The sequence below is a fragment of the Lytechinus variegatus genome, chromosome 15 (genome assembly GCF_018143015.1).
Source record: "Lytechinus variegatus isolate NC3 chromosome 15, Lvar_3.0, whole genome shotgun sequence".
NCBI lineage: Eukaryota > Metazoa > Echinodermata > Echinoidea > Temnopleuroida > Toxopneustidae > Lytechinus > Lytechinus variegatus.
In genome coordinates this window covers 9519501-9544112 of record NC_054754.1, presented here as the reverse complement: position 1 = coordinate 9544112, position 24612 = coordinate 9519501, and the positions used below count along the sequence as shown (strand labels likewise).

General features: G+C 37.0%; 1 protein-coding gene across 1 annotated transcript in view; it reads right to left on the bottom strand.

The window, feature by feature from the left end:
* Positions 1-4011: 4011 nt before the first annotated feature.
* Positions 4012-24612, bottom strand: part of LOC121429008 (probable ATP-dependent RNA helicase DHX58) — a 30773-nt gene continuing 10172 nt past the window's right edge. Inside the window, exons 2-8 of the mRNA XM_041625905.1 lie at positions 18756-20699; positions 14830-15489; positions 13587-13769; positions 12755-12920; positions 8242-8365; positions 6815-7046; positions 4012-4377 (exon numbers count right to left, since the gene is read on the bottom strand). Of these exons, the coding sequence (XP_041481839.1) occupies positions 4187-4377; positions 6815-7046; positions 8242-8365; positions 12755-12920; positions 13587-13769; positions 14830-15489; positions 18756-20699 (3500 nt within the window). The 3' untranslated portion in view covers positions 4012-4186. The remainder of the gene's footprint in view (positions 4378-6814; positions 7047-8241; positions 8366-12754; positions 12921-13586; positions 13770-14829; positions 15490-18755; positions 20700-24612) is intronic.

Genomic DNA, 24612 nt, shown 5'->3' with positions numbered 1-24612 from the left:
AAATTTCATAAAAATCTGATGTAAAATAAAGTGATGATGCTTATTTTTCACAAAGAAGTTATCTGCACAATTTAGTAACATGCAAACGAGAGAATTGATGATGTCCCCCACTCACTATTTCTTTTGTTTTTTTATTATTCAAATCATACATTACTTCAATTTTTGCAGATTTGACAATAAGGACCAACTTGACTGAACCATAAAAGGTTAAGCAATGGTAATTCAACTTTGTTTCACAGGACAATGAGAAAATCAGAATTTTTCATGTAATAAAATACAAAAAAATAGTGAGTGAGTGATGTCATTAGTTCCCTCATTTGCATACTGACCGGGATGTGTATATAACTGTTTTGTGATATTAAGCAAAACTTTAAAGTTATGGTTGTCGGATTTTTCTATTTTATTCAAATCAAATTTTTGTCGGGGTGGACTTGTCCTTTAAAGATTTTTGTTCCTCACTGTTTTTTAATTTCATTTTAGGATCCTCATGAAAGCAGTGCCAAAACACATGTCCCCTTTTGCCCCTATTCCCCCATGTCTTCAACAGTTCATATGCATACCAAGAAAGGGGAGGGGTCATCTACAAAGACCAATTACTAGGGAGTGGTTTATATTCATGTTAGATATTTAGAATTGATGTTCATTGCTATCTTTAAGTAGAATCTCAAATTCTAGTTATTAGCTAAAAGAGGGGAATGCAGAATTCAAGTATACTGGGTCAATAGATAACACACAGTCCTATTCTTGAATATAAAAGGTATTGTGGTTGTACCTACATGTACCCATAAAAGAGGAAGTTCATCCTGATAAGCACAAAGATGAGAAAAATACATGTGATACATTTTGTCGAATGAATGAAAAATAATAACACTGGTGTTTCAAAACTGTCAAGTTACGCAGTTTCACAGGAACATGTTCGAACATGAAGATACTATTCAGCTACATATGGACAAGTTATGGAGCACAAGACATGACCACCAGTCATGCATAAAGTCACACATAACTTAGTTTCATGAAACAATGATTCATGATTTGAGGGTTTTTTTCATACTAGCTTACAGATGAACATTTCAACCAATAAAATCTTAGCAATCAGAATTGTGATAGGACAAATGAAATCAAAATTTAGTCAATTCAAGCCTCCCTGTAGAAATAAAAGAAAATCATTTCCAAATCGTAATGTCATCATCGCCTGCGGCTTGCAGCCAATTCGGACTTTACTCCGAACGCATGGCTTGCGACAAAGCAAAACAAATGATTTTATTATTCCTAACATTATGCCAAACTTCAAATTTCTTGGAAATGTCACATTTAATGCAAAATGTGATTTATATACAAATTGCCTTGCATCCGATCGCACAGTGTGCACTAGGTTTTAGGTGAAATTTGACTTTGAAGATGTAAATGTTGTTTTTTGTATTCTGGTCTATTGTAATGCTTCATTATACCGGTATATGATGTGACATAATGTTATTATTCAACCAACTTTTTCATTAAAAAAAGCAGCTTCTCTGCTCTTTTAAGACTTTATGAGTTGTATATCTTACTTTACACAATGCCTATTTCAACATAATTAGCTTTTACACTCAACATACTTATACATCACATATTCAGAGTTATTTTGTCCTATACAATAAAAATGTGCTTGGAGCTAGAAATAGAAATATGTGTATATTAATTACATATAAACAAAAAAAATGGAAATTCTTTTAGAAGCTATTATAAGCAATTCACAATTGGCAAGTATGCAACTCAAGATAATACCAAAAAGTTTGATAAAATATGTTATTGCATATACTTTTTTGTGTATATGAGGGTAATACGACTTGAAGAAAACTCTGAGACGTTAATCAGTAGTATGCAATAAGCGATGGGGAATGTTAATTTGGGGATGGGAGAGGGTACACTTCCCTCGTCTTCCATGAAAAATAATCGCATCTTATTCTGCCTACATACTGATGTACATTGTAGGATTGACTTCTCGATAGCACTGGGTGCTGCTGATAAGTCGTCACTCGACAATGGTAATAATGTCAGTACCTTTTGTACAACGCCTACTTAGCTTGTTGTACGCGATCAAATGGGAGGCTGAATGTCACACATTCGTACCGTTGCACACAAGACGTACCATCCAAAATGTACCGTCCAAAATGTACCATTGCACGGCTTTAAGAGGTGACGTCACAATGCGATTTCATTAAATAAGGTGACAATGCGCGTACAGCCCGCTGGCTAAATGCGCAATGTTGTCCAAGAATATGTGCGCTTGTGGGCCCGGCTTGTGGGATTTTGCTTTTTGCTTTCAATATTTTTGCTCCCTTTTCATAGATTACTGGAGGGAAAAACTCTTGTGTTTTTTCATATTTTCGCTAGATTCCGAGGCGTTGTACAACACAAATAGCGAATATTCTTATTCGTGCAATGGTGCGAGATTTCGCATTCGGTGAAAGAAAGAAACGCTCTATTCAACTCGGCTAACGCCTCGTTGAATAGAGCATCTTTCTTTCACCTCATGCGAAATCTCGCACCATCGCACTCGTGCCTATTCGCTATTTGTATAGTATCATCCGGATAAAGTGTTACATACATAAATCCAGCTTTCTAATGACTCTCGCCTTGTAAACAGAGGGTCGTGTGTTCGAATCCCACCGCGGTCTGGCGTCCTTTGGCAAGGCGTTAATCCACACTTTGCCACTCTCGACCCAGGTGCTAAATGGGTACCCGGTAGGATGTGAAAGTCATTGTAGCTTGTCCAGTATTGTGTGCGCCTCACAGGCGACTGACTGGAATACTCCCCAGGGAGTGGAGGATGTGCACACATTGTGTGCGGGAATGACTGATTGAATCCGATGACCGGGGTAATATATCTGTAAAGCGCTTAGAAACGTCGTTCCGATGGATTAAGCGCTATATAAAAGCGGATTATTATTATTATTAACATTACAAATTGAGCTTTGATTGCATTCAGAGTTCAAAAATTAAAACAGCAAAACCCTCTTCAAATCTCGTCTTGGATATAATATAAATATCAGCTTATATCTCGCAAGGCATAAGTTACAATATGGCTAATTTTATTATTAATAGTATATATTACCTTATACATCAGACATGCCAAAAATGACAATTACAATTATCAATAATTCTCCTAGAAGATGAAATTATGTAATTCATTCATATGAACAGGTGACGCAAAACAAATAATAATAGTAATAATAAAGATGAAATAAACTTATTATTTTGTCATTAATACAACTACTCACAACAATTTTCGTTGCCTACAAAAGATAAAGTATATAAACCCGCTAAATGCCAAATTTTGGTTAAAATAACTGTCTTTTCCATCATCAAGAATTAACCCATTTAATTCTGGAACTGGTTGGTCCATGTACAAAATCTACTGGAACGGCAGAATTACAACTGGTTTATATGAATGAATTACAGAATTTGCTGGGGATCCTTTGCCCAGGGTGTTGTGTTTAAACTCATCTCAGAAAAATTGATTCCTAAATGAGTGCTTCTGGTTGGTTAAAAAACAAGTTGGATTTTAGGAGTTGCATTTGAATGGAACTCTTTTCCATCATCAAGAATTAACCCATTTAATTCTAGAACTGGTTGGTCCATGGACATAGTCTACTGAAATGGCAGAATCACATTACCTTAGTCAACTGGTTAATATTAATGAATTACAGAATTTTCTTGGGCTCTGTTGCCCAGGGTGTTGTGTTCAAACACATCTCAGAAAAATCAAACGCAATCAAATGAGCGCTTCTGGTTGGTTGAAAAACAAGTTGTGTTGATTATTGCAGTTGCGTTTGAATGGAACTCTTTCTGCAACATGACTCTGATCTCTTTGTATGGCAATTACCCCTGGGACCCGCATTACAAAGACTTGCGATTGATCCCATCAACCAAAACTATGGAAAGCCAGCAACGTCAGCATCTAAAATGCATGTTTGTTCAAAATGTTTTCTGGATATGCTGTTTATTCATACATTCATCCATTACTTTCTCTTTGTTTACAAAGGACATTGCGCAAATTTCCAAAAGAAAGAAATATGTCATTAATGGATTTCCATACCGGTACATTTGAGGTTTATCAGATCAACTTTAACTCTCTGTAAGATGGGGCCCTAGGGTTTTATAGCTTTTATAGCAAGAGTGGCCAATTTGTGGATCATCCTCTTGCTTACTGCTCCTCGGAAGCGATGGGAAAATCGACCTTCTTCCATTTAGAGAAGACTGTCTTGCTGTCTGGGTCATCATTGTAAACGAAGAAGAAGCTCTTAGGACTAAGGTTGTATCCTGGTTTCCATGTGTGAAGACGTTTGAACTCTAACGCTTGTCCAAGTAGATTTCCGCATTTACACTTTACAAGGCCTGGAAGGTAGGGAAAAATGTATCATAGGAAGAAAATGGTTAAAATAAAGTCGTAGAATATAAAATGCTTGTAGAATGCTTATATTTTTTAAATACCTGTCCAAAATCTTAATATAAAAGTTAACCCCATTTGTGACTTTCCACCCCAAACCACCAATAAGTCACCATGTAAGGTTCTCTGTAAATAGCCAAAATAGTAATTCAGTCTCCAAAAACCAAAAGATTAAAAAGATAGCTTACCTGAACGAGCAATTTGTCTTCATTATGCTGTGAAAATTTGAAGTCATGATGTTGATTGAAAGAAAAGATACAAGAGTTTCTTGGACACTACTTTTTGCATTCTCATGCTTGAGTGAACCCCAAACTTCAAACCTTGTTTTCTTCTTATTTTTGAAGCTCTTGCTGTTTTTTCCTCTGCATTCAATCAAGTACTTGTAATGGTTATTGTTGGTCAATTTTAACGTATTATATATCGTTTTAAAGCTTAGGAAATGAATTTTCAAGCTCAATAAAAATCTCAATATTTATTCAGGTCCACTTATTGTTGGTTTGGGGTGGCATGTCACATTCATAGTCCTTGGCTATTTTTTGTCAACTTTAAAAACTGTATGCCCCTAAAGGGTAATTTTTACTATGTTCATGAGTGAGTAATCACAAACACTGAACTTGAAATCACAATTTTCCCAATCCCTAGAGGCTGGTGGTGGTGGTGAATAATGATAACAATAAAGGATATTTATATAACGCACAGGATTCCATTTTGGTGTTCATGGTGCTTCAAGAAAGTAAATGTATACATGAAAAATAATTGAAAAGAAATTGAATTCTCCTGAATACATGTTTTCAATTGGACTTGAATGTTTTGTTGATGAAAGATTGTGCTATTTGATGGGTAGTTGATTCCATAGCTTCAGTTTGGTCATATCACAAATCCACGCTACCCTCCATTCATGGTAAATGGTGGTGACTTTTTTACCTGACTGCTAAGAAAGCATGTCATGCTTGTAAGCAAGCAACCAGGGCACCATCACCATCAGTTTAAAGTCCTCTCCGAGGGACCTGGTTATGAGGATTAATGCCTTATACCAAGCGGCACAAGCGCACCAAGTGGGAATTACATGTACTGACCCTGGGTCACCGGAATCCAAAACCCCCACTCTACCGACTGAGCTGTTGCGCCATTCATTAAAGGTGTATGGACCCCAAAGGCATCTGATGATGCATGAAGACAATGTGTGGGGTGATTGAGATATAGGTGAGCAAATATGCAGGGGGTGGGGAGAGAGTGAACTGAATGATGTAATGCATTATTATTAAACAGAATCTCAAAGATAATTTCATTTTTCAACTAGCAGGCAATGTCAGGAACTGATAATTGGTGAGGAATCATAATTTGGAATGAGGAAAATACACATCGGTTGCCAACATTAGCTGTAATGATCGATCCAGCAGATGGCATTAAAGGGATGGTCCGGGCTGGATACATTTAAATCTCAATAAATAGAGTAAAATTCACAGAGAAAACTACTGAAAATTTGATCAAAATCGGATAACAAAAAACAATGTTATCTAATTTTAAAGATTTGCATTATACCGCTGAAACAGTTCTAGGCATGTCTTTATGAATATTTATTAGGTGGGCTGATGATGTCATATCCCCACTTGGTCTTTTGTATTTTATTATATAATAATAATATAGGATATTTATATTGGGCACATATCGACCTTGTTAGGTGCTCAAGGCGCTCCTATATTACCCAGCTAAGCTAGGCGTTCATAGCGCACACAGCTTCTTAAGGAATTACTTCCTACCGGTACACATTTACCTCACCTGGGTTGAGTGCAGCACATTGTGGATCAGTTTCTTGCTGAAGGAAATTACGCCATGGCTGGGATTCGAACCCACGACCCTCTGTTTCAAAGTCCGAAGACTAATCCACTGGGCCACAACGCTCCACTTATATGAAATTAGGTCTATTCAAAATTTATCTACCAAGAACTAAAACAACGGGATTGACAACTAGTGCATTAGAAATTTATTTCCGCAACTTAATTCATTATAATGGAGACACACCATTTACACATGTATGAAAAAATGAAACATTTAGGATTTCATGTAATAACATAAGAAAAAGGAAATTGGAGATGTGACATCATCAGCTCACTTAATGAATATTCATGACAATGTGCATATACATGTTTTCACAAAGTATTGATAAACTTTAATTCAATAACTTCGTTATATGTTGTCTGATTTTCATGAAATTTTCAGCATTTTGCTCTGTGAATTTTACTCTGTTTATTCATATATAAATATTTTCAGCAAAGACCATCCCTTTAACCACTAATGCTCAACACCAACAAGATACAGATTTTCTAAGGTCAAATATCAATGCCAAATTTCAACACCATACTTAAAAATCACCAACTGACTTACCGATTGTCCTGGACTCTCTGAATTCCATCAGGCCTTGTCGAACAATCTGTGTCCTGTCACTGATAGAGCTATCTAGACAAGTGTAGTTGGATAACCTTCTCTCCAGATCTGATGATTTACAGATGAACTTCTCACATTTATTGCACAGGAGCTTGACATTGACTTGTTTGCTCCTTTCTTGTTGTTCCTTTTTCTTCATATCTTTCATTTCGATGGTTTCAATGATGGAGAGCTACAATGGTAGATTAAGAGGATTGTTTAGTTCATGTTTGTAAATAAGATATTTTTCCAGAGTCCTCTCAATGTTCTTTTTTAATCATGGACATTCCTAAAATGTGAACTATCTATTTTAGTCTGAGGATTTATCAGAAATACTACAAGTACATTGATTGATCGATTGATTGATTGATTGAATATTAACTTGATTACTTGATTGAATGATTAACTGATGGACTGATTGTTTGAATGACTGATTAAGAGATAGATATATTGATTGCTTGCTTGATTGATTCATTGATTGATTGATTGATTGATTGATCAACTGATTGATTGTTGAATTGATTACATGACTGATCAACTGATTGGTTGACTGATTGCTTGCTTGCTTGATTGATTGATTGATTGATTGATTGATTGATTGATTGATTGATTGATTGATTGAATATTGAATTGATTACTTGTTTGAATGATTGACTGATTGCTTGATCAATTGATTAACTGATTAAGAGATAGACATATTGATTGATTGACTGACTGATCAACTGATTGATTGTTGATTTGATTACATGACTGATCAACTGATTGGTTGATTGATTGCTTGCTTGATTGATTGAATAAATATTGAATTGATTACATGTTTGAATGATTGACTGATTGTTTGATCAATTGATTAACTGATTAAGAGATAGACATATTGATTGATTGCTTGATTGATTGACTGACTGATCAACTGATTGATTGTTGATTTGATTACATGACTGATCAACTGATTGGTTGATTGCTTGCTTGATTGATTAATTGATTGATGGATGGATTGATTGAATATTAAATTGATTACTTGATTGATTGAATGAATGATTAACTGATGGACTGATTGTTTGATCGATTGATTGAGTAACTGATTAAGAGATAGACATATTGATTGATTGATTGGTTGATTGACTGATCAACTGATTGTTGAATTGATAACATGACTGATCAACTGATTGATTGATTAATTGACTAACTGATTAAGAGATAGGATAGACATATGGATTGATTTTTAGACTGATAACATGTTTTAATGACTGATCAACTGATTGATTGATTGAAGGATCGATCAATTGATTGATTGATTGGCTGAGCGATTGATGAATAGACCTAATATTAAATAGATATTTCTACCTGTAGAGATGACGCTGTATAAATGCCTATTATTATTCACATACCTGTCTCTGACGTACTTGATGGTGCCATTCATGTGGTGGTAACTCATTTGCTCTCTTGATTGCCTCATCCATCTCCAATACACTCTCTCGGTTCTTGCGTTCTCTTCCTTCGTTAACCGATCCACTGCAAAAATAAAAGCAAAAACATTGCGAGCAATTGTTATCATGATGTGTGTGTTTGTGGGTGTGTGAGTGTGTGTGTGGTGTGTAATTGACTATTTTCAGAAGCATACCAATCAGACATGATTATCTACATCTGGGAGTAAACTTTAGCACCTGCATCACAGAATGGAATACGTGACTAAGTAGGGCTTGACCCTCATACCTCTGCATCAATTAGTAACTTCCCAATTTAGTCTGGATTACAGGCTCTTATCATGATGACCACAAATAACTGTCCTCCTCCTTCTTCATCATTTTATATATAATAATTTTAATAACTTTACATAACAAGTGGAATGCCTCTGGCCGTCTCACCTGCATCACGCGGTTCAATATAGCAGTAGTGCTGACTTTGAATACTACTCTAACTCGCACAAGATGTTCAGTGATACATGGTTACTCTTATGTCCACTTTTTATGAACGAGACCAATAAACTTACAGAGATATGATGGTTATTCAACAAAAAACCTCAACATGGCCAAAGTTCATTGACCTTTGACCTTGATCATGTGACCTGAAACTAGCACAGGATGTTCAGTGATACTTGATTACTCTTATGTACAAGTTTTATGAATCAGATCCATAAACTTTCAAAGTTTTGATGGTAATTCAACAGATACACCCAATTCGGCCAAAGTTCATTGACCCTAAATGACCTTTGACCTTGATCATGAGACCTGAAACTTGCACAAAATATTCAGTGATGCTTGATTACTATTATGTCCAAGTTTCATGAATCAGATCCATAAACTTTTAAAGTTATGATGGGAATTCAACAGATATCCCCAATTCGGCCAAAGTTCATTGACCCTAAATGACCTTTGACCTTAATCATGAGACCTGAAACTTGCACAAAATATTCAGTGATGCTTGATTACTATTATGTCCAAGTTTCATGAATCAGATCCATAAACTTTTAAAGTTATGATGGGAATTCAACAGATATCCCCAATTCGGCCAAAGTTCATTGACCCTAAATGACCTTTGACCTTGGTCATGTGACGTGAAACTCATGCAGGATGTTCAGTGATACTTGATTAACCTTATGTGTAAGTTTCATGAACTAGGTCCATATATTTTCTAAGTTATGATGACATTTCAAAAACTTAACCTCAGGTTAAGATTTCGAAGTTGATTCCTCCAACATGGTCTAAGTTCATTGACCCTAAATGACCTTTGACCTTGGTCATGTGACATGAAACTCTAATAGGATGTTCAGTAATACTTGATTAACCTTATGGCCAAGTTTCATGAACTAGGTCCATATACTTTCTAAGTTATGATGTCATTTCAAAAACTTAACCTCAGGTTAAGATTTGATGTTGACGCCGCCGCCGCCGTCGGAAAAGCGGCGCCATAGTCTCACTCTGCTTCGCAGGTGAGACAAAAAAATAGAGTTTCTTTGTTCTCTTTCATTGTTGATAATCCCTCAAACGTAAATTTGGTTTCTAAACTCGATGTCACCATTGTATATGGAATAAGACCAATTATTCTCCTGGGAATCACCCAACACTGATGAATCCCTCTGTAGTAGCTAGACAGATACTGATGAAAATAATATTAGCAATAATAATAATGATAATAATAACGATAATAATAACAAGTGGAATGCCTCTGGCGGTCTCACCTGCATCACGCGATTCAATATAGCAGCAGTGACTTTGAAATCTACTATAACTTGCACAAGATGTTCAGTGATACTTGGTTACTCTTATTTCCATGTCTTCTGAAATATACCAATACACTTACAGAGATATGATGGTAATTCAACAAATACCCCAAATGTGGCCAAAGTCCATTGACCTTGATCATGTGACCTGAAACTCGCACAGAATATTCTGTGATACTTGATTACTCTTATGTCCAAGTATAACGAGTCAGATCAATAAACTTTCAATGTTATGATGGTAATTCAACAGATACCCCCAAATTCGGCCAAAGTTCAATGACCTTTGACCTTGGTCACGTGACCTAAAATGCGCACAGGATGTTCAGTGATACTTGATTACTCTTATGTCCAAGTTTTATGAACTAGACCAATATACTTTCAAAGTTATGATGGTAATTCAACAAATACCCCCACTTTGGCCAAAGTTCATTGACCCTAGATGACCTTTGACCTTGGTCATGTGACGTGAAACTAAGGCAGGATGTCTAGAGATACTTGATTAACTCTATGTCCAAGTTTCATGAACTAGGTCCATATATTTTCTAAGTTATGATGACATTTCAAAAACTTAACCTTAGGTTAAGATTTTGATGTTGATTCCCCAACATGGTCCAAGTTCATTGACCCTAAATGACCTTTGACCTTGGTCATGTGACATGAAACTCAGGCACGACGTTCAGTAATACTTGATGAACCTTATGGCCAAGTTTCATGAACTAGGTCCATATCCTTCTTAAGTTATGATGTCATTTCAAAAACTTAACCTTAGGTTAAGATTTGATGTTGACACCGCCGTCGCTGTCGGAAAAGCGGCGCCTATAGTCTCACTCTGTTATGCAGGTGAGACAAAAATGAATGAATACATACATACATAAATCAATAAATAAAATAACTAAATATGATAAAAATAGTAACAGTAGTAAATGTAATCAACATTAATGCAACTAAAAAAATGCAATTAAAAAACACTCGTTAACCACTGGCAAGTGTTTAAGGTGATAGCTTTCATTATTACCTACACAATGCATTTTAAGAGAAAAATAAGTCATATGTCGCTCGCTACTTTCAATCCAAGGCCAATGAAGTAAACATTTGCCATGTTGCCCTCCCTGTACAATATAGAGGGCAATATTGGCCATAATTTTGCTAGCGCGCTTGCGCAATAGGAGCCGATTGCGATCGCTAATTTCAGTATTTAAGAAATCTGGCTGGAACCAGTTAATGAACCAATGCCTTGTAGATAATGCGCGGTGCAGCCAATGCACGTAACCCAAGAGCAAGATTTACACGCGTTGAGTCACAGTATGTGCGTGCCATGCATGATGCGCGACTGCAAGGTAACAATTATGTCACAATTGCTTATTAAGGGTTACTTCGGCAAGGTCATGAATAACCTGAAATCAGAAGTAGTGATAAGCAAACCGGCATTTTAAATTGTTCCAAATAGTAGCTTTAATTACACATATTTACAGCTTTAGGTAATAACATAGACTGGCTCTTCTTTCGGGGAACATCAAATATTTTGCCCTTAAAAAACCATATTGCCCTCGTCTAAAGACTCAGGCCAATATGATTCCGTTGCAGGTGACATATTTGATGTTCCCCTAAAGGCCAGTCAATATTATACAGTGCGTATCAAAAAAAAGTTTACACGTAGAAAAATTCCTGTAAAATTATACATTTGTAATATCCTGAAGATTTTTCCACATTTTAACATTGATACAGGTCCATTTAAGCAAATGACGATAAAACTGTCGAAAAATATTTCCGCTTGAGTGAGCACCACTTACTTTTGAAAAGTTAGTGAAAAATGATTTGCGCAGGACTTTGAAATAGTTATGCAAATAAAAGTAGACCTTAATCATGAATAACACAGGGAATTTAGCTAGTAAAATTGATTTGAAGATATCTTCTACCTCTTTAACTTGTTTCTTTGCCCAAACCACTTCGAGAAGTGCATTGCTTCCCACCCCACTCCCCCACACACCGAGGCCATCGGGACGATATTTGCTTTACACTGAGCTGTGATTTAAATAAAATGGCTTAGGCTTGATTTTAATTTTGTTAATCATTGTCAAGCTTGGGAAGTGTGAAGAAACAAATATCAAATAAAAAAGTGAAATGTAAACCCACTTTAAATGATAAAAACTTAGTGAAAAAAATGCTAGAGATGTCTGACATAAACTTTGGTTCAGATTCAGTATGTCCTCAGATCCAGCAGGCACAAAAAGGGTAAGTGTTGTGTATACTAAGAGTTAAAATTTCAGTTTGGGTGGCAAAATTGTTATAAAATGCTTGAATGTGTCCGTTTTATTTCAATTGACTAAACGTTCAAGGGAAATTTATGAGAAATGTTTCGCAGGGTAAGTTTGATTTCACCCTTTCACCTTGACACAGCGCACTAACGAGCATTTCTGCACAAACAGATTTCTGCGAGCTTTACAAAAATGGACAGTGCTCACTTAAGTGTAACATTCTGTCAAAACTTTACTTTCATTGGATAGATGAGACCCAAACCCAGGATTGTATGTGAAAAAATTACCCATATGTTGTTTATTTTTAAATTCCCAGGGCTTTTTCAAAGTGTAAACTTTTTTTTGATACGCACTGTATAATTATTACCATGGTATCAGCCTGTTGCTATCCCCACTACAATAATGCCTCAAAAATGTGATCTTTACCTTTCAACTATGAGGAAGCATTTGGAGCCTTCTTTTCTCGCTCGTCCCTTTGCTTGCACTGTCCCGATCTCATTGCTGACGAAGTTGTACCTGATGATTAAATTGCAAGCAGGAATATCCAGACCTTCTTGAACAATATCAGTGGCAACAAGAAGATTTTTGCGACCTTTAGATGAAAAAAGCAATGTATTAATTATTACAATTTAAGTCAGTGGGGGTGGGCTGGCGACTGTTACAGTTCTTGTTTCTTAATAGGCTTAACAGTGCAACACTATTTGTTGTGATGGCCCACTTTCCAAAATCTACACCGCAAACATTCCATACATGTAATACAAGGAATGTCTAGTTCTAATGTTGCAATTGCGCTAGTCCATAACAACATCAATTCACAAACCCACAGTGGGAAAGACCGAGATATGTACTCTAAATGTGGTATACTGTACTCGGATTGCGAGAGATGCCATGATGGTAAGGGGGAGCTATTCAAAGATGTACATGTAGTTTGTTAAGCATGAGCTTGTCATCTTTCACATAAATTCTACCTATTTTTAGTTGAATCTCTTGAGGTTCTTACTAAGTTCCCTCTGCAACGGATCTCTGAGATTTGGGTGGATTATATTTAAAGAGAGGGATTTGACTGCTTGATATTAACTGTATAATCACTAAACGTACTGTATACGAGAATGGATGATAGATGGGTTACTGGGGACAATTATTTCAACTGTAATTGTGTTTGATCATTTTGTATTAAATACATCACTTTATTCCTGATTGCCTAAATCAAAATTTTATACTTGGAAACAGATTAGCCTTCCATGAATGTTAACATTACCACTTTTGAATTCTTTCAAAGCAGCATCTTGTCGTGCTAGTGTAAGCCCTTGATCGACTTCTCTGCTCTGTCCAACTATTCGTACTGGCAGAATTGGAGGGTCCAGTTCTGCCAATTCCTCACACTCTTTGATGAAATTCAACAAAGCATGTGTTGCAAATCGAGTCCTTGCTAGAACAATTCCTACAAAAAATAGTGAAACAAATGAAACAGTTCATCAAAAGGCAATTTAATCATTGGAATTGCATTCAATACAAAGTTTTATAGTATCACCCAGCTTCGATTAAAAAGGACATTTGTGATCATACCTTAACATTCTATCATAAATAATACAATGACTGAAGTATTTGTATCTCCACTTTTTATACAGAGAAAATCACAGCTACTCAAACCAACGCAAGTATGTCAAGTTGCTCATTAGTCAGGAACAGCTTAATGAAATACCCACAAGGAATTGTAGCCAATGTTTGGCCTAAGAATTGCTGAGGATGCATGATCCTATCCATTTGAATTTCGCATGTTGGAGAGTTCGAGAGTAGCCACAGAGGGTCTAGATTTGCACCTAGTATTTTTGCGGGTAATGTGGAACCTTTTGGTCCAGTATTCATTTCCAGACTTTGACACAATGGCCCAGTAAATTTCGTTTCCAGACTTTGAAACAGAGGGGTAGAATTGAATTCCTGATTTTTGTCTCGCCCACCAGAGGTGAAGGCGAGACTTCAAATGTCGTCCGTCCGTCGTCTGTCGTCCGTCCGTCATAAACCTGTAATGACACATAACTCCACAACCGTAAGTCCCTTTCCATCCAAACTTGGAGGGTGGATGGACTTGGGGGACCTGCATGTTATGCTGTAGTCTGAGGTCACATGGTAAGGTCAAAGGTCATTTTCAGTCAACGTTAAAGTTTACATGCAAGACTCTCTTATGACACCTAATTCCACAACCGTAAGTCGCTTTTCAACCAAACTTGGATGGTAGATTGACTTGGGGGACCTGCATGTTATGCTGCAGTCGGAGGTCACATCGTAAGGTCAAAGGTCATTTTCAGGTCAACATTAAAGTTTATGTGCAAGGCTCTTATGACAAGTGTTATTCCATCCCAGTCATTTCACAATGAACTTTCGATATAATTCTCTTGCGTGCCGTCGCAAATCATGATATTTCGAGACACAAAATTGCTTTTGCCTTGTATTAGCTTTGGTACATACCCTTTCAAAATCATAGTTAAAATCAGACTCCTTACCTTTTGATTCAGGTTCCTTGGTGTAAACCTTCTTTATCATTTCATGAAGGCACAGTAATTTAGGATTGGACAACGGATTCTCTTTTCTCGCCAGTTCCTTCAGCTCTTGTAGGTTCTTCTCATAGATCAGCCTACAGTGTCTCCCATCGGGCAAGTCATCCTGTATTCCCTTTGTCTTCAGCTTGAAGACCTCGATGGACTCCAGAGCATCCACAGCCCGCAAATCATCATACAGCATGAGGGCAAGGTTGAGATGAAAGAGGTAATTGGCACAGATTTCAAGGTTGGGGAAGCGAAGCTCTGCATGCACACGAATCTTCGCGATCCAATTCTCGTACTCCTGTGTCCCAAACATTGGGGATGCGGCAATGACGTCTTTACTGATGTAGTCACTCTGGTGCTTGGCCAGGACTTTGGTCTCAATCTCCTCCATGATGGTTTCTAAAATTGATATGAACCTAGAGATTTCGGGTGTTGGGGTCCTCTTTGGGGTAGAGAGTATCTGATCCTTCTCTGGCGGCTTGTTATGTTCTGTCAATTCAACAATATTTTCTTCTTGAGTCACGGTCTTGACGCCAAAGCTATCCAAGTTGGCGCATAGTGTAACTATGTGACCATGTGCATCATTAGATGTGCCCGTACCAACAGATGCAGTTAAACCTAAAAAACAATTGAACAAAAATTTAAAAAACGATTAACCTCTTTGCTTTTATTTAAAAAAAATTACGATGGCATTACCAGCCTATCATTATGAGATATTGTTATTGCTATGGTATTTGCTTTAAATAGCATTGGGGGACATTACAGAACAAAATGGAAAGATGATAAAGGGTACAAGAATTTCTCAAGACCAATGATAGAAGCACTGAGGCAAAAGGGGAGTCCAACTTGTTGTAAAGTTCCTTTGAATAAGAGCAGAAATATCAGAGAAAATGTAAATAGTCAGGCAGCATATGTCATGATTTACCGGCTACTTCGACAAATCGGCTAAGTCTGATTTTTCACTTTTATGTGATTGGTGAATGGTGACATCAAAAGGAACAACTTTCAACTCGGTGACAAATTTCTAATGGTCATCTTGACTATGCTAGGGGTCAAAATAAGGTCAATGGGGGTCAATTTTTTTTACATTGCCCCAATTCTGTCAAGTGACACATTAAATCGTTTGTCTTGTTATAATGAACAAAAACATGTACAAAATCATTTACTCTTGACCTCCCGTTAAAAAGTTATGACCGGAAATTTCAAAGGTCATCAAACTTACTCTACGGGTGAAAGCTCATTTTGTCTGTGTTTTTATGCATACATGTGTGTACTTTTTTATTTTCGATTTTGATAAGTCCATTGTCAGAAGTCCTTATCCCGAAGATACATGTCAGGGAAAGGTCAAAATGTCAACAAACTTTCATTGGAAGCCAAAATACACGTCTAAAAGTGGTTAGAAGTTTAGAAGTCTTATTTTTCATGGGTTCTTTATTTTGAAAAGTCTCTATCTAAAAAGACATTAAAAAGCGGTCAAATGTGCTTATTTAGGAACAAAATAGATATACAGAGATAGACATTGAATACATTAAGTGTGGTATTATTGCAGGAATACCTTGAAACGACTTGGCAAACTCTTAAGCCCTTCAAATCTTATCATCTTCATGATGTGATAATGCAAAAGGGCCCCTATGATAAGCTCAGAACAGCACATGCACCAGAAATGTGTAGTCCTTCTTGGCTCCAGTGATCAAGTAATGGTCAGAATATATCACATCAGCATGATGGACACCCATGACTGACTACAATGAGCATGCCTGCACAATGTTGCCTCTTTGTCAGAAGTGATATAACCGTTACATATTAGAATTAATTAAGGAGCAATTGGAGTCCAAATTATCATATCATCCTCAATCCTAACCTCGTTAATTTATTTGTAAGTTAATCCAAATGTAATGTTAGGTATCTTTCTTAGGAGCTGGGAGCACCGCAATACCATGATACCACACTGAATGTATTCGACGTCTATCTCTGTTTATCTATTTTGTTCCTAAATAAGCACATTTGACCCCTTTATACAGTATATGTCTTCTTAGATAGAGACTTTTCAAACTAAAAAACCCACAAAAAATAAGACTTCTAACCGCTTTTAGACGTGTATTTTGGCTTCCAATTAAAATTTGTTGACCTTTTGACTTTTCCCTGACCTTGTCTTGCCCCTTTATATTTTCTGGATAAGGACTTCTGACAATGGACCTGTCAAAATCGAAAAATAAAAAAGTACACACATGCATTAAAAAAACAAGGAAAAATAGCTTTCTTCACACCTTCAGTGCAATTTGCCATTTCATGAAAGTTCATTGACCTTTTGATTTCCGGTCATAACATAATTGGAGGTTAAGAGTATATGGTTGTGTACACTTTTTTGTTCAGTATAACAAGACAAACAATTTGATGTGTCACTCGGCAGAATCGAGGCAATCTAAAAAACTGACCCATATTGACCCCATTTTGACCACTAACATGGTGAAGATGGCCATTAGAAATTTGTCACCAAGTTGAAAGTTGTTCCTTGTGATGTCACCAATCATATTAAAGTGAAAAATCAGACTTAGCCAATTTGTCGAAGTAAATCACATATGCTGCCTGACTAAAATGAATGTTTTGTAAAAATCCATGAAAGAAAATTATGCTATGAATTAATAACAAAACTTTTTCTCTCTCTCTCTATTTTTTAAGTGATGAAAACAATTAAATTGAGAGAATATATTTTTGGGTCAGGCCCCCCAAAAAATTTTTTTTTAAATACATATAGATGATGTAGTAATGATAATATGTCCTTTACATAGCACAGTTACTATGTGTATATACTCAGATGCGCTTTGATACTTGGTATCATATTATTACCCAGGCTGTAGATGAGCCGCTGTATATTAATAGGCACTAAAGCCTTCAAGGAATAAATCCGGGTACCCATACACCTCACCCGGGTTGAGTGCAGCACTATGTGGATACATTTCATGCTGAAGGAATTTATGCCATGGCTGGGATTCGACCCCACGGCCCTCTGTTACAAAGTCTGAAGACTAATCCACTGGGCCACAATGCTCCACTAATACAGGCAAACATCTGCCCAGTGCTGCATGTATATTTCTGTAAAAGAATTAAAGGTCAAATCCACCCCAGAAAAATGTTGATTTGAATAAGTAGAGATAAATCAAACTAGCAAAACACTGAAAATTTCATCAAAATTGGATTGTAAGATAAGAAAGTCATGACACTTTAAAGTTCTGCTTATTTTTCACAAAACAGGGTTATGCACAACTCAAATGAGAGAGTTGATGATGTATCTCACTCACTAACGGTATTTCTTTTGTTTTTTTATTATTATTCGATTATACAATATTTCATTTTTAAAGATTTGACAATAAGGGCCAACTTGACTGAATCATATAGTATCAAAAAACACTCATTCCACATATTCAGGGAGGAATTAATTGTTGTTTCACTTGACAATGAGGAGAAAAATAGAATATTCCCTATTTCATATAATAAAATACAAAAGAAATAGTGAGTGGATTACGTCATCAGTCTCCTCATTTGCATACCAACTAGGATGTGCATATAACTGTTTTGTGAAATTAACCAAAACTTTAAAATGTCATGACTTTCTTATTTTACATCTGATTTTGATGAAATTTTCAGTGTTATGCTTTTTGGATTTTTCTCTTTTTATTCAAATCAACTTTTTGTTGGGGTGGACTTGTCCTTTAATTGTTTTTGTGTCTGATTTTGAATAAAACTGTTTTATTACCGAAAAAGTATTTGATTTTGATTTGTGTTGTTGCCTTTATTTCCTGTTGTTGCCTTTATTTCCTCTTTACAAGGAAACAGAGGAAAAACTGGATTAAAACATAGAAACACTTCAATCTGTGACAACTTACCAACAACCTGAGGTATTCCACCTACATCTGAGGGAAGTCCTATAGGCCACTGCTCTTCACGTACTCCTTTCCGAATCAGAATAGCTTTCTTTTCTTTCAAGTAATACCTCATGATTTCATTGTATGGATGATTTAGGGTGGTGTGGTGACATTCATCAAATACCAGCATGGACACATCACTTATATTAAATTCATTCTGGGTCAGGGCATTCACCAGCACCTGGGCAGTTATCATCAAGACTCGAACATTGCCTCTCCCAAGGGCCTCACTGAACATCTGCCCTTCTGCGAGGGACGTTACCTGCCCAGGAACAAACAGGTCTTGGAAGCCATCTCGCTGCTGCTTCTTCAAGTGCCTGGTGGGAACAATAAAGATGGCTTTGAAGTCTTCTTCTCTGCCAGCTTTCTTCATTTTCATCATATTTTCATAGCAAATGTTAGCTGCTGTGATGGTCTTGCCTGAACCTGTTGGAGCACATATTACGTAGTTGACCCCTTGGATTCCAGGGTCAGCCAATTCCTTCTGGTAGTCTCTCAATGTCACTGGATTTCTCTGCTCTTTTGGAGGTTGGTGGAAGTCTAGAAGGGAAGCGGCCAGAGCCCCGACTGTAGAATCACCCACTTGCTCTGGATCTGAAGCAGAATCTCTGACAACATCTACTGGAAGATCCTCAGCTCCAGAAGAAGTATTTGCACTATCTCTGGCAGTGTCGCCTTCACCAATTACAGGCTGCTGTTGGTGCGAATTACGTGCAGCTATCTCTTCAGCCTCACTAAGACTGAAATCTACCATACGTTGAATAGCATCCTTTAGGCTGTCTGGTGTTGAGGATGGTTGGACCCCATGTTCTAGGGTGTGTTTGCTGGTATCAGCAGCCTGATGAAAGGAAGATTGTGTTGGTACTGGAATCTCTGGATCTGTCAGCTCATTCGATCCTGCTGCACTACTGCTGCGCAAGGGTCTGGCATGACTTATCACTGATCCTTGTCTGGAATAATGAAGTTGGGCATCCCTATCATTATTGGCATGATGAATTCCACTTGGATCATTGCTCATTAATGGTGATGATGAGATGATGAATGAATTTGTGTGTGGAGGAGAGAGTTGAGCAGGAACAACTGAAGTGGTCTTACCTTGACCTGGTACCAAGCCACTTTCCATTGTTCTGAGTGGCTCTGAACTCTTCAAGCCATGGTCAGCAACACTTTCAAGACTGCTTTTAGATTCGTTACTCTTGAGAGAACTTGGTGAGCTTAAATGGGTTGAATGTGCCTCTTCAGTATATGATCTGTTTATTTGTGCATTTTCCGGAATTACTGGCAGGGACTCTTTGCTCTTTAATCCAGGATTTTGACTTAATCCTGAGTTCTGACCTGTATTTCCACTGCTAGGAGAGGCTGGTGGTGTTGAATGTGGATGCCATGATTCAGGTAACCTTGATGTTGATCCAGGAGCTCTTGCTCCATGTGAAGTGGCACCTTGACCATTTCCTGGGCTGCTCGATGAAGACAGTGGATATTGTGTATGAGGCAGACCTTCAGGTGTGCCAAGGGATTGACTGGGGCCTTGGACTCCTATACCAGCTCCAGGATTAGGGTTTGATTCAGAGTGTTGGTATCTGTTGCCACTGGTAAATGAATTTGAAGACTGTGAGCCAGGAGCTTTGCTTGGTGGTTCATAAGCTTTTGTAGGACTTTGACCACATCCTGGGGGCTGACTTTGGGATGTACCTGGGGATGGACTTTGACCATATCCTGGACTGTTACATGTATGTGGTGGATGATGTCCTAGAGTCTGACATAGAGGTGTGCCCGGGGATAGACCAGGACCTTGGCTTCCTATATCAGGTGGTCCAGTTAATTGTTGGTGACCGGAAGTTCCTGGACCTGAAGGACTTTCTGACCCGAGCCTGAGGCTACCCGACTTGCTTTGTTTCAGCTTTTCTGTAATTAGATCAAAGAGAGACAATCGGTGACAATTATTTGTTATCTTTGATAAGTACTGAAGCAGTCATTTTGGCAAGGAAAAGCAAAACAATTATTCAAATTGAACATCTTTAAAATCAAGATGTATTCAAGATAAATTGCAATACCATCATCAGATCAAGGCCACCCATTTCCCAGCAATAATTTGAAAAATCACACAAGTTTGAGAGTACTTTCTGAGATACGTGGTGGACAACGCTGATTTGCCCAGTGAAAACAGAAGAGGCCATAATTTCCCCCTCTTTGTTATTTCAAGTGCTCTAGACATGATAAGCCAGCTTGACCAATCTAATAGCATGGCAAAGTCAGTTTTGCTTTTTTGTTGCAAAATTACTAAAAAGGGAGGGAATAGGGTTATAAATGCTTACATTATTGAAGAAACTACTCTAACTGCTGTAAGATGGATGATAGCCCCCTTCACAGGTTGAGAACTTGGAAATTAATCTTGGAATACATGTTAAAGTTCATCACTTCACTGTCAATGTTCAAGTAATTGAACAATCATCACTGACAAAAAATTGATCGCCAATCAGCCAATTACTCAAAACAGCAAGACATACATTGGTCCCCTCCAATAAAATTGATCCTAAAAAATTTACATCATGAGAAGAGCTCATATATTAATACATTTAGCAAGGAAAAGTTTGATGAATACATATTAGGATATATGTTTTTGTTGATTAGTAGAGGGACACAGAAGTTTTTCCCTCAAAAGAAGAGTAAACAAAATTTTACCAAATAACTTTTTGGCAGTTAAAGAGACATCACGGTCCTTTGAATCCCATGCAAAAAGCTCGACTTGTAAACACGTAATAATCTACAGTTTTCGTTACGGATAGGTCAAATACATATATCCAACAAGCACTCTATGAAATGCCCCCTTTTTAGGTTGGCAAGCCTGTGTCAAATATTAAATTAGATAACCATTCTGTTTATACTACTGTAGTGTAGGAATTGAATTTGAACTTACACCTCTATCCATTCTTATCCAGGAATCATCCCTTTTTTAAATAAAACATCCCTCATTTATAGTCACCATTTTTATTTTTTATTTTAATTTTTTTAATTTCCAATCTTTGAATGTACATGTACAGCTCTCTTAAACATTAACACATTCGACTGGGGGCTGGGAGAGTATATTCAGCTGATCGGGTACATAAAGCTTGATGGTCACATCATGTTGGCATGAAATCATTGGTCAAGGACATGTGTTGTTGCCGGATCATATCTTATACGGAAGGCCCAGAAGACCCAAATTTTGTCGGCCATCTGGGATTTTTCAGGAAAATCATTTATTTTCATATTTTTGGACAATGGAAAATCTTAAATAAATACGTATTTCACAATGATTTAGATAGTAGAAATCAAACCTCTTGGAAACAAAAAAGTAGACTTTCTTCTATCTGCTACATACAAAGAATTGCTGGCACATCAAAGCCTTCCCCCCTCAGGGGATTGCTTTTTTCCATATTTTTCCAATTTATGGGAAAATCTGCCACATTTTGCCCCACTGAGGCAAAAAAAAATTGTTTCTGCTATGATAAAGGCACTTTTATTACTTTGAAACCACTTGGGAAAAAAGAGTAGTATTTCCTCTATCCGCTTCATATTAATAATTTCTGGCACATCAAAACCTAATATATTTTGCCAATTTATGTTAAAACTAAAATCTGCCAATTTGGAGCCCCTGAAGAGGGTAGGTGTCAATGTGTAGCTGATAGAAAGAAAGTCGTCTCTTTCATTTCCAGGTGGTTTCAAAAAATTAGTGACTTCACAGGATGGGGTGACTTAATATTTGGCAGCCCCTGAAGAGGGTAGGCATCAATATGCCAGTACTTCTTTATATAAAAAGCCTACTCTTTCATCCCCTGGGGTTCCAAAATATAAAAATGGTATTACTTCATAGCAGAAATATCTTTTTGCGTCAATGGGGGCTAAACACTGCAAATTTTCTAATAAAGACAGAAAATAGGCAAAAAGGTGAGGTGACTTCAGCTGCCCCTGAATTGAGAAGCGTCAATGTTCCAGCACTTTTTTATTGCATGTAGCTGATAGAAGAAAGCCTATTCTATTATCTTTTAAGTTGTTTCAAAAATAAAATTAGCTTAACTTATATAGCAGGAATGTTCTTTTGCCTGAATGAGGGGGTCAAAAACTGCAAATTTTTCATTAAAATGGGAAAATAGGCAAAAGGATGGGGGAGAACTTGGACACCCCTGACGGGAAAGGCTTAAGTGTACGAGCACATCTGCATGTGTAGCTGATAGAGAAAATCCTACCTTTTCATCTCAAAGTAGAAACAAAACAATAAAAGTGACTTCGATACAAACAGGGTTGGCATGTTTTAAACGGTGTGTTTAAAACATGTTTTATAACGTGTTTTAAAACACCCGGTTTTTTACAAAAAACGTGTTTTAAAACACCTCATAGACTTGTGTGCTGTGAATTTGCACGAGTGTGATTTTAGATGATTTTTTTTTTAATATTTTTATTTCTTAAGTGGTGTATCATTTTCTTCTAACTTACTAAGACTCTTTCTCAACACCACTCTTTTTATCCTCTTTCTCTCCCCTCCCCCTTATTCTCCCTTTCTCAATTGCTTTGTCATGTTCCTTTCCTCCCTGTTCAATTGTGCACATCAATCCATATTTAGAATTTTTTCACATTTCAAAAAACATTTTTCAGTGTTGTGCTCATTTTGGGGGGACAGGGAAAGAAACTCTATTAAAATAAGCTCAAATAAATGTAATTGAAGTACTTGAATGAAATGGAAGTGTTGCACAAGCACAATAATATAGACTGTAAAACTGATATGGTACTCTTGAGGTACACACGAAAAAAAGGTAAAACTTTGCACTTTGTATTGATGAAGAAAAGGACTAAACAGTGTAAGATAATCAGCGAGCAAAACTTAAAGGACAAGTCCACCCCAAGAAAAAGTTAGATTGAGTAAAAAGAGAAAAATCCAGCTAGCAAAATTTCATCAAAATCTGATGTAGGGGAGACCAGGGTTAATTGGAACATGGGGTAAGTTGAAACATTGTAATTTTCTTTGACATCTTGAAATAAATTTCTGCAATACTGCCCTCAATTTATTGTCATTATCAACAGCCATCCACCATATTACAGACAGCACAAGCGCAACAAGCCTGGTGAAGTTAGAAATAAATTTTTGTTTTTTGACCTTCTGAGTAATTTTTTCCTCGTTCAGAAATGTAAATCTCAGAGAAGTTTATAGATCAAGTTGGCCAGTTTGGGGGTACAATAGACACTTATACCAAGCTACAAAATTAGGTTATTAATATGCCAGGGTGAATTCCCTTTTTTGTGCTGTAAGCTTTTTAATGTCAAATGGGCCTCTGGGGTTAGGAAAAAACAAAGTATTTCACACTCTTCTGAACATGTATTGTATACCATACTCGTTTTGTTTATCAGTTAGTTCTGAGTGTGCATTTAACTCTTAACATGCCACGCACACTACTAACCCAACGCCAAAGTGCTAATCCGATGCTAATCCCCTGTGCCAGCCACAAAACCCCCCTGTGCCACATTGATTTTGGGATCACGAGTCGTATTCACTCCTTTCAATAGTCATGATTACAATTGCTTGTAACTCTCTAACGATTAGTTTATCCACAAAATATTATGTAGTAAAGTTGTAGGAAATTTCATACCCCTTATAATGGTGTCCTCATTATATGGAATGGTTATTATCTTTACCACTAAAATATGAGTTGTATCAAGTAGTTCCATTTTGTGGAGTGTTTTGTATGGATCAAACAAGTGGAATGCCTCTGGCCGTCTCACCTGCATCACGCGGTTCAATATAGCAGCAGTGCTGACTTTGAATACTACTCTAACTCACACAAGA